The following is a 10,934-nucleotide window of genomic DNA, read 5'->3' as shown; positions in this document are numbered from 1 at the left end:
AGCGCTCTAATATTATAGTATTATTGCGACCTATAAAGAAAGCTTGTAAAAAGAGTAAATAGGTTAAATTAGATATAGAATGGACAAGCTCTGGAAACTATAAGGATTAGGGCTATAGCCTAAAGCAGAACGGGTCCTTAGCCTTTTTATATATATAGTATAGAGTTAATAGGGCATTTTACTAGAATTGCATTTTTATTTATTTATCTATATTAGGAATATTGTTTTTAGGGCTTCTAAGCCCTCTCTAAAAGCCTTACAAGGCCTTTCTAAGCACCTAATTAAGGTCCTTAATTGCTACTATATATAAGAATAAATTCCAAATGCCTAACCTAAAAAGCCACTATACCTTATCCTTAGGAGCAAGATTAGTATCTATTAGGCTACTAAGTAATAGCTAATAAGAATAGGATCTAGACCCCTTAGTAGGGGTAGGGATTCTTAAACGCTTAACACTAATATTAGGTCTAAACTAATACTAATAAAGCTCTTAGGGCGTTAGCTTATAGTTAATAAAGACATGCTTAAGCCCGGAATAAATAGAGATATTAGCTAGTTAGTCTAGTCCAGAACTACCCAGACCTTACTATAGCAACTATTAGTTACCTATCCGCTAGATACCTAAAGGGTAACCTACCTAGTAATATATTATATTATACTCTTTTAAAACTTAACGTATATACGCGAACTCCTTTCTATAGTAGATAGTAACCTTTTTCTTATTAACCCTATTCCTTACCCTATCCTTAGTATACTAACCTTACTCTTATATTAGGCGTTACTAGCTAGCTTACTAAGAATTATAGGCGGTATAGATAGCTATAGTATAGTCTTAAATTCGACTAAGTTATTTAGCATTTATATTAGAATAAGAGAGAGCCCGGGCAATATAGTAGTTAAAAACATTAAAAGAACGTTGCTACTTAGGCCTAGGCTATTAAAGCTTAAAGTTAGTAATAGAAATCTATTAAGAATAGAAAAGCTTACCTTAATATAACTGCCGTTCTTAGTACGCATGTATTAATTATAAGGACTAAAGGTATTAGATTTAACGCAATACGTCTTATTATAAGCCTTTAAAATCCTATTATTAGATTTCTAGTCTTTTAAAGACGTATAGGCAAAATTATTTAGGTAGGACTAGCACTAGTTGCAAGTTAGCGGAGGTAGGGCTAGAATATACTATAGAATCTACTTAAAAGAGTAGCTAGTAGAAGAACAAAGAGGTATATTAAATTATTAATAGAAAAGAAGAAAATCTTAATAATATATTAAAGATACGCCTAAAATTGGACGAAGATTAGTAATAGAAAGTAAGGTATTAAGGAAAAGGATTAAGCTTAATAAGTAAAGTATCTTTATACTATACCTTCTAATACCCTTTTAGTAAATAGCCGCAACCTTACTAATATAACTATGTTATAATAGCGCCACTTAGAAGAAAGGAAACACGCGTATAAGCTATCTAGCTATTACTTCCTTATAAAAACTAATAATGCGGCTAGGGAAAGGCAATTAAGACGTCAATTAAAGACATATATAGGTTAAATTATACCTAAAACGATACTATAGTATTAAAGAATAACATTATAGACGTTCTTAATAATCGTATAATAGCTATAGGTGCTATTATAAAGTATCCCTCCTGTTTACTGGGTAGTAGAGCTAAGCTAAATATACGGCACAGAACTATTAGATTTGAAAGCATATATACTAAATCTTAGGAGATAAGTCTCCTTAATTAAGTAATTAATACCTTAACCGTATTTAATAGCCTAAGGGTAGATATAGGAATAATGTGTTAGTAATATAGAGGATTATATAAAACGATTATAGATTATATCTTAACAGTTAAAGACAACGGCAAGCTAAAGCTCTATATATTAAATTTTATACCAAATTTTTTTACAGAACTATACTAGAACACTAAATTACCTATAATACTTATAATTAATTACAGACCAGTATAAAGGCTTAGAAGTAGAGTTGTATAAAAATCCTTATATTAGCCTAAGTAGCTACTAGTATATATCCAGTAGGCTTCCAATAGATCTCCTAGCAATCCTCGCGTCTTTTCTCCAGTTATATATTTTTCTTATTAAGGTTTTTTAAGAGTTTAAAGTAGGGGTTAAATAGATAGATAATATACAGCGGCATATTAATATCTCTCTAAACCCCTTCTGGGACGAGCCTTTATAATCTCCCTATTGTAAGGTAATAGCGATTAGGGGCTAGCTGTAAAAAGGGGGGGGCAATATAAGGGATATTATTGCGGACACCTTAGGTTGCCCTTAGGATAACCCCCAGACGCCCCTTAGATGGTCGCCGGTTATATACTAGAGGCACGTACCCGTAGTATATAGTCTCTACAATCCTAGAGGCCTTACCTTCTTAAGGATTTATCTCTCTTACTAATCTATCCTATTCCTACAATTGTGCCTTATAGCCCCCTATCTATAAAGCCACCTTATAATTAGATAGTAAGACTATATAAGGTCCTTAAGAAAATAAGCAACTTATATAAAGTAAAGCTCCTAGATTTAATAAAGGTTTACTTTATTTTCTTACCGGATAAGCTATAGAAAGCTATAGATAACCTATTACCCGGATAAAAGAATAAACCTCCCTTACTAATTTAAGTTAATAGCGACAATAAATAGGAAATTAAAGAAATACTAGCCTATAAACTAGTAAGGAGAACGCTAAAGTACTACATTAGTTAAAAAGGCTATAACTTAGATCCTACCTAGTACCCTATATAGAACTTTATTAGCAGTCCCTATAAGCTTTAAGAATTTTATAGCCGTTTCCCTAATAAACTAGAACCCCTAAAGTACCTAGATAAGTAAATAAAGTGCTTAGCATAGTAAAGATAATAAGCTACTAGAAGAATATAAGGATAAGAACACCCTATAGGTGTAATACGGACTATAAAGCCTAAGGGTAGGCTTTTATAAAGGGGGGGGTAATATTATAGTACTAGCAAATTGCCACAGATTGCCGCAGATTGCGGTTATATGACGTGAAGATCGTATAAAACATCGAGCGGTGCTACTCTTCTTCTCCTTTCCTTTCTCTAGCTTTGGATCCTCGTTTATAGACAATCCAATCGTATAGGCTTGCGCATCCCTCTTGCCGTGCTCGTGCCTCGATTGACTAAGTCGCTAATAGGAATACTAATAATTAATAATTTAGAGCCTCTATAAGAGGCTTCCCCCTTACTTAAGTAAATATCTCTATATTTAAAAGTATATTATAGTAATCTATAAGAATATATAATAATTTGGTTATTATATAATATAATTATATAATTATAATTTGTATAGTTTTTATAATATATATAGTTTGCGCACTATTTATTTATAGGGTAGCAAAAAGCTAGTATTAGTTTAGTAGTTAAGCTTTTTACCGCAATTTGCTATTAGATGCTGTAAATTTGTTATAAAACGCGCGGTTTACACAAATTGCTAACAGCTATATACGACCGCCGCAACCGTATAGTTTACGGCAATTTGCTGCAAACGGCAACAATTAGCCTAAAAAAAAACTTTATATACACTCTATTATATACACTCATAGCTTTAAGACTTCTTACTAATAATATAATAACTTATAATAGCTTTTGCTAATTATTTACCACTAAATTAATATATTAGCAATTTTTAAATTTTAAATTAGTTATGACTAGGGTCACCTTTATAACCCTAGTATTTGATTAACCATATTTTAATTTTTATAAAAATTTATTTCAAGGTTATAAAGTTATAGGTAGTAGAAAAAGGTGTATTTTGGTATATTTTGGTGAGGAAAAACCGTGCACGAGCCGGTCGCGTGCACGAGCCGTTTAGGTACTGTATATAATTAGGGTGCTCTCAGGAAAACAAGATATGATGACAATTTTATCTTTCTTCTTACCGTCCTGGCCCGTGGGGTTTTCGCTGATTGCCTGGTTATTCACGCGCATCTCGTTTACATAGAACTCCGTTAAGGTGATGAAGCTTTGCGCTAGTTTCGCGTAGTCGGTAAGCAAGTGGGCCATGCAAGCATCCGGGCCACCGCAAAACCCCACCAAAAAACCCAAAAATCGGTCTTTAATATCTTAATAACGGCTTAATAATAAATTATAAAATTTTATAATTAGACTCTTATACTTACTTTAAGACCTCTATTAGAGTTTTAGAGTAATTACTTAAGCCATTATTAATATATTAAGATTTAGCTCTTAAATCTAAGCCAAATTATTATATCTTAAGAACCACTTATTAAATTACTTTAAAACTTTAATATAGGTCTTAAGGTAAGTATAAGAGTCTAATTATAAAATTTTATAATTTATTATTAAGCCGTTGTTAAGATATTAAAGACCGATTTTTGGGTTTTTTGGTGGGGTTTTGCGGTGGCCCGGATGCTTACATGGCCCACTTGCTTACCGACTACGTTATGACGTTTTATTGGCGAGTCACTATGTCAGAATTAAGCGAGAGGTGCTGACTAAGCTCTGGACACATTGCGAGGTCGAAGTCCGCATGTAATCTATATAGACATCAACCGCATCTACTGCATCTACTGCATCACGAATCAATCTATGTTCATCGTCTGCGTCATCTCTATCATTAATTAGACCCTCAAGATACCTCCGCTGTGACCCCATGACCTTGTAATTCCAACACACTAGCTCTGCGGCATGGTGAGCGAATGGACAGGACTCGCTCAGCGGAAACAGTCGCGCCAGTTGTTGCTGTACCCGTGTTAGATTATTGGCATTCTTCTCGCCGATCACTGTCATGGTGTACGTAGTGTGTAGGAAGAAACTATGAAGTGGAGACCGTCGCTGGCGAATCACATGAATCTAGGAAGGCTGCTCCTAGTCTGGGTCATGACCAATGCTCCCGGTATGTTCAAAAGACCTGAGACCCTAGTTAGAGATATTTAAAGAGCCAGAAATGTTCATTTGCATATCCCATTCTTGAGTGCTTCAGATACAGTATCATAGCTGTCCGGTCCTTACTAAAGGGCAAGTCGACCGGACACATGACTCAAAGCCAAGGGTACATCACTCAAACCCACCATGCACCATGAGTCGAGAGACAGTGAGAAGTCTATTTCATTCATTCAGCAACAAAAGAGCCACAAGCCCTTCCAAGGCCCGTAGTCTAGTCATGAAGCCAAGCCAAGCATACCCATCATGAAGCCAAATATCCACATGCCCTGAAATATTGTGACCAACTGCTATCCCCCCCGCCTATGCTCCAAGACGCCGTTCGTTACCGGAAGAAGACCATCATAAGAGAAATGAGTCTCCTCACTAAGCTGCCAGATAGAACAGCTGCTCTCCATACAACACCAGCCTTGCAGTCAAACATCCCAAAACCAAATTCCACATTAGTTCCATTCCTCCCGCTCCTCCCAAACCCCCAACACAAACCCTCATCGTACAACAAAGCCCCCACGAACAAACCTCCCTGAACCCATTCATAAGCCAAAGTCACAAGCCAAAAGAGAAAGAAGCAAAAGCAGTTCCCTGCCAGCTGTGAAGTTTCGAACCCACACAGGCGACGCATCACCGCATCATTCCCGCTCCACGAGCTCTCCGCCAACCACGCAAGTCAGAAATCCTCCCCGCCGGATGCCGCACGGTCTGCGGAACCGGTGCGAAAAAAACCCCCAACAGCAACGCATCAGGGGAGCCAAAAAAGGGCCACTCAACCAATTTCCGACCCCGTACCCCTCTCCAAGATCCGCAACTTATCGTATTCTCGGATTTCCTGCGCCGTCGGCCGCGCCTCGGCGCCCTGGTACCGGAGTGGATCCTGGTGATCCCTGCGCACGAGGTAGAAAGCGTGGATAGCCTTCGAGCCATCCAGGACCTTCGACCTCTGGACGTCGTACAGGCCGTCGTAGCGGAAGCCGCGCTGTGGCCGGTACGGGTTTTCCTTGCGCAGGTTCCAGGAGCGGATGACGCGGACCGGCTGCCGGAGGGGCGGCGGCGTCTCGAGCGTCTCGAGCATGCGTCTCGTGTTCTCAGTCGGCGTCTCGTCTTTGCTGTCGGTGCCGCTGTACCATATCGTGTCGCCCTTGTCGACGTCGCTGTAGTGGTTGCCGCCGGACAGCACGATCGAGTAGACGCCCTTGCCGGCTTCGCCGTAGATGCCGCCCTGCGCCGCGCCGTGCGCGCCGTCGCGGACGGTACAGAGCTGCGTGGGCCACCATTGCCCGTTGACGAGGTGGCCTTGGCCGTAGAAGTTGGCGAATTGACGCCCGGGGAAGTTCCGGTCGATGCTGTCGGCGTTGCGCTTGTCTTGCTTGCCCTTCTGCCGCGCTTGGACGATGCCACGGAGGAGATCTGTGTCGAAGACTTGCATGACCCACCTGCTGTGCAGCTGCTCGGCGTCCGCACGGATGTCCCAGGGGTACACGACGCCCTCGCTGTACTTTGGGTTAAATATTTTCGGAAGGCCAGTTCGGTTGTCCAGTAGACGTGCGGCCCTTAGGATAAACTTGTCTACCGCAAGAAATTCTAGGTTGTGGAGCTGCTCACGGAGGGCTTGAAACAACAGAACGGGGTCTGAGTATCTTGGAGGCTTCTCGCATTCCTTGATGGCATCTTTGAACCTTGAGAGGGCTGTCAGTATATTCGCCGATCTTCTCCTAACCAGCACTATCTCAGGCCCGTCCCCAATTTTGGTGTACCACTCCGGAGGCTGGCCTTCAACAGGGGATGGGGATTGCGCATTTGGGGAAGCTTTCGCACTTGCGCTTGCACTTGTTTTTCGCTCATTACCATCTAATCTAGGCTTCTTCCCAGGCCTTAAAGGTATCGATGGCTTTACCGGCTTCGAAAGCTTGATTTGCTTGGCTGACATCGTCGAAGTTGGTTGCAGCTCTGGAGAGGAGGCGTCTGGTTCTGGAGAGCTTAGCAGAATGTGTTTGTGACGTCGCACCTTCCTGCGTTCTCCAGAGATGCTTCGATCTCGCTTCCGGCTCTCTGGGCTAGCCACAACCTCAAGTGACAAGCGCTTCATTTTGGGATTCAGTGTGGATGCTGATGAAGGAACCGGGGAAGCTGAATTGCCAGGAGTATATCCTTGCTGTATGCGCTTCTCCTGCCCCTTGGCCTTCCGAATGACCTCTTCTTGCTCATTGGCCTTTCGGATACTCTCCTGCTCCTTCGCCCTTCGTACACTCTTTTCCTGCTCCCTTGCCTTCCGGCCACTCCCTTCCTGCTTTCTTGCCTTCCGGTCATTCTCCTCCTGCTCCTTCGCCCGTCGCATGGCTTCCTCTTGTTCTTTCAACTTTCGAATCCTGTTCTGCTCTTCCATCTTCGCCAAGACTTTTGCACGGCGCGCGGCTATGTCCGCATGGTAGTCATAATCCATAGTTGGACAAGGGAGAGTTGATGGATTCACACTTGGTATTGATAAAGTTTGAAATTTATCGGGGAATTTCTCTAGGACTTTAGATGGTAGCCAATGATTTATTTTTTGCGGGGATGCTTTCTTGAGCGAGTATACTAGGGTGAGTCTTCCCTGGATCTAGCTCGGGAGGTCTTTAAGCTCCGCTAGGTTAAGGATTTTAGAGTTTAGTTCCTCCTCAAACCACTAAAATGCCTAGGAAAGTAGAGGAAGAAGTACTTAAGTCTCCTTGAATTCAAGGGAGCTTAAGAGAAACCCTGCTTGCTACGTGGGCCTACGTGGGTCTACGTGTGTGCCTGCGTGCGACAATCTGTGGCAGTTAGTGACAGCACTAAGCGCCGTAGTTTATGGTATCCGAGACGAGATGCTAGAGGGACGATAATGGGTTGAAGTAGATCGTTGGTAGTACTTCTCACCTCTCTGTGAGTAGGGTATAACGCAATTAACTTACTTAGGCGTCTGCGCTTTGTGGCTGTAAGAGGGGTTGTGATTTAAGTGGCTGGATGTCTGAGTGAACGCTACACTTAAGGTAGAGGTGAGAACAAAGGTGAGAGAAAGTTTTATGGAAGGATGAGAGGTCGTTCACTAGTAGATAGATGAACGAAGATTAAACCGGTGGATCAAATAGCGTCCCAACGGTGACGTCAATTTTGTATAATTGCAGTGACTGAGGTGAATAGGAGGGATCAGAAGAAAGGCAGGTTGGATAGTGTCATTCGTGTGAGAAACTCGCGTTGTTTGTTGGCGATATGAGTTGCTAGTAATAGATTTACGCGATGCAGAGGTGTTGACCAGATAATGGCATTGCAATTGGGAGCGAGAGTTGTTGGAAACTCAGATATATCTGAAGATTGACAGCGAGTTGTTTCGGTGCCTGTGTACGTTTGTGGCTTTAAATAAGTTGAGGTTTCGGACGCTCGGACCACCTGTGTCGGCTCAGAAGAGATTTCGATTGTATGCAAACTTAAGGCGTCCAAGCAGTGAATCTAACTCCAGAACTTTGATCATATGTAAAGTTCATAAAGGGGGATTATTTATCATGCGTTAATCTACTAGAAGGTTCTTATATCTTCTGGAAGGTTCTTGCAGTCTTGGTCATACCCGGAAATCTAGGCTGGTTTGTGCACGCGACTAGCTCGTATACGTATTACTAAACTTAAAGCTCACTCAAGTGTCGATCATAGCAATAACTAATTGAGGCAAAGTTTTATAGTGACAAAGATCGATCAAATCAGCTGTTATAATGGTAAAGCATTCGATCTTATCAACACAAAGCCACGTATGTTACATATATACTCGTATCGCCATTCCGAAAGACCTTATCAACACCCTGCCATGTCGTCGTAATCATGAAAAACTCCGTAGATGATATGCACCGCTTAATCTAGATAAACCAGTCTAATACAAATGAGATCGTTCATAGCCCCTCTCCTTTTATAATCTCCCCGAGTGCTTCCCCTTCTGCCACCGCAGCGGCAGGGCTTTTCGATACCTTCTCCGTCTCCTCTGCATCATCAACGGGATCTGGGTCGGTAGTCAGCGCGACCCAGCCTCTGACACTACCACTCTTGGTATCGAGGATCTTCCAATCTTGGTTCTTGCCTTCTGAGACCACAACCTCATTGAGACTAGCTTTCTCTTCCTCCATGTCAATGCGACTTGTATCTGCAACCTTGACTCCAGCGTCGCGAAGAACCTGGAGTATTGCACGGACGTTTAACCTCAGAGTTCTTTGGGGCTCCTTTGCACCGAAAATATTTGTCGTGACCCAAGGGAACAGGATGCCGAAATCGGATTGCGAGAGGTGTGCTGAATTGATTGGGTAGAAAAATCGAGGCCCAGACTTCGTGTGTACTGGCGTGTCCGAAACGGGCGCTTCCGACAAGACGCGCTTGGTTTCCTGCAGGTGCGTACGCCACTTGAAAAATACTTCGCTCAGAACAGCAAGTAGAACCGTACCACCGGGCCCGGTTGGGTCGTAGCATGGCATTGGTTTGTCCCTGAGCCATTTCGTGGAGGGACTCTGCAGGGGCATGCACCACATATCCAGCAGTACCACCGGCGATGCAGGTGTGATTTGATGGACTATGCTGGAGGATTTCGAAGGAGTAAATAGCGGTAGATAATCTACTTTCTCTCCTGGAGAAGTATGATAGAATGTAGATTTGACGAACTGAACCATTGTTGCGCCACCAAAACTGTGGCCTCCCCAGCTTATTGAACCGGGCTGATGCACGTCGAGCATATCACGGAACATGGACAAAATCTCGTTATGTTCATGCTTCCGAGAACGGGAACTCTGATTAGGATCTAGGTTTTTAACAGGACTTCCATTATCGATTTTAAGGAGTACATCATAGATCAAGCCCAACTCCCACAGCCTAATCTTTAGCTGCTCGTCCCTTTCTTCAAATACCTCTGGCGAGGGCGTATGGGGAATCCGATTGTAGTCGATCGTCTTCGCCTCCGACTCTTCCGTCGCTCGAATGTATGTTATCGGAGAGCTCCCGTCTCTATGGTCCGGAGCAATGACCACGATACCGTGGCTAGACAACGAGCCCAGCAAATGTGAGTATGTGTTTCTCGAGCCTCCCAGACCATGGGAAAATANCATGACTGGCCATCGTTTCGATTGTGTGGGTGGCTCGAGCAGTTGAGCGTTCCGGTGTACGGGGATGGTGACGTAGTACAGCAGTTGAGGTAAGACGCTGTAATGTGTCAGAAGTGATCCAATTTCAACGAAAGGGAACGAAATACTTACGCAAAAATGTCGGAGAAGGCAGAATTGGCTCCTATGAATCGTGCATATGCGCTCACGTATCCGCGCTGCGGATTCGGTATCCACCTCACCGGCCTTTCATGCGACGAAGGCTCACACGGGTAGAAAATTCGGAAGGCGACCGTGGCTAGGCTAGAATTTGGCGCAGGGCTTGGAGAGTCGAGGTCTGCAGCGGGAATTTCGACGTCTACGGAACCGACCTTGTATGGCCCAGTGTATGACGGGAAAGCGGGCGTCGGATTGAAGCGTGAGAACCACGACATGTTGAGCCTGGCGATCAAACTAAGGGGCTACTTTACAGCGAATTGACCAAGTCATATGCCAGACAATGCGACAAGAATGGTAGAGACAAATACAGTAAATGGAAATGACGATAGGGAAAGTATTGCAGTATGGTGTGGGAAGCACTGCAATGACGCACGCGACCAGAAAGTGAAAATGGGAGGCGTGAGTGACTTTTATGCCTCGACGACGGGCGACGGGCGACGGGCTACGGGCGGCCTTGGATGGAAAGACTACTGTACCTGATTTTTACGTTGGACTCCTAAATCTAGGCATAGGCCGCTTAGTCCATTTTACCTACCTACTATAGTTGTACTAGCATCATCTGACCTTCACCGCTTTCGCAGCATCGTGGGATCGTAGAAGGATCTGGCAGAAAGGAGGACTTGGCGTGGCGTGGAGACTTGCAAAAAATTAGCCCAAAGCCAGCCAGGCTGCCCGTCAAGGTGGGAAAGCCCTGT

The 10,934-nt window shown here is 43.2% G+C and overlaps 3 protein-coding genes across 3 annotated transcripts; all 3 read right to left on the bottom strand.

Moving 5' to 3' along the window:
• Window positions 1–5,232: 5,232 nt before the first annotated feature.
• Window positions 5,233–5,762, bottom strand: K441DRAFT_665679 (uncharacterized protein). The gene has a single exon (XM_067649534.1). The coding sequence runs from the start codon at window positions 5,559–5,561 to the stop codon at window positions 5,265–5,267; it is 297 nt and encodes a 98-aa protein (XP_067500237.1). The 5' UTR covers window positions 5,562–5,762; the 3' UTR covers window positions 5,233–5,264.
• On the bottom strand, window positions 5,233–7,722 carry K441DRAFT_665678 (uncharacterized protein). Its single transcript, XM_067649533.1, has one exon. It carries the CDS (start codon window positions 7,374–7,376, stop codon window positions 5,703–5,705), a length of 1,674 nt encoding a protein of 557 aa, XP_067500236.1. The 5' UTR covers window positions 7,377–7,722; the 3' UTR covers window positions 5,233–5,702.
• Window positions 7,723–8,644: 922 nt separating this feature from the next.
• K441DRAFT_698916 (uncharacterized protein) lies at window positions 8,645–10,746 on the bottom strand. Its single transcript, XM_067653107.1, has 2 exons — window positions 10,174–10,746; window positions 8,645–10,120 (listed from the first exon to the last, which is right to left on the bottom strand). The coding sequence occupies exons 1-2, from the start codon at window positions 10,452–10,454 to the stop codon at window positions 8,830–8,832; spliced, it is 1,572 nt and encodes a 523-aa protein (XP_067500235.1). The 5' UTR covers window positions 10,455–10,746; the 3' UTR covers window positions 8,645–8,829.
• Window positions 10,747–10,934: the final 188 nt, after the last annotated feature.

Source organism: Cenococcum geophilum (genome assembly GCF_001692895.1).
Source record: "Cenococcum geophilum 1.58 unplaced genomic scaffold K441scaffold_45, whole genome shotgun sequence".
Taxonomy (NCBI): domain Eukaryota; kingdom Fungi; phylum Ascomycota; class Dothideomycetes; order Gloniales; family Gloniaceae; genus Cenococcum; species Cenococcum geophilum.
This window is presented reverse-complemented; position numbering and strand designations above follow the sequence as displayed.

What these genes read in the sequence shown, in the direction of transcription:
- K441DRAFT_665679 (XM_067649534.1), bottom strand. Translation starts at nt 5,561, where the DNA reads ATGCGTCGCCTGTGTGGGTTCGAAACTTCACAGCTGGCAGGGAACTGC.
- K441DRAFT_665678 (XM_067649533.1), bottom strand. Translation starts at nt 7,376, where the DNA reads ATGGATTATGACTACCATGCGGACATAGCCGCGCGCCGTGCAAAAGTC.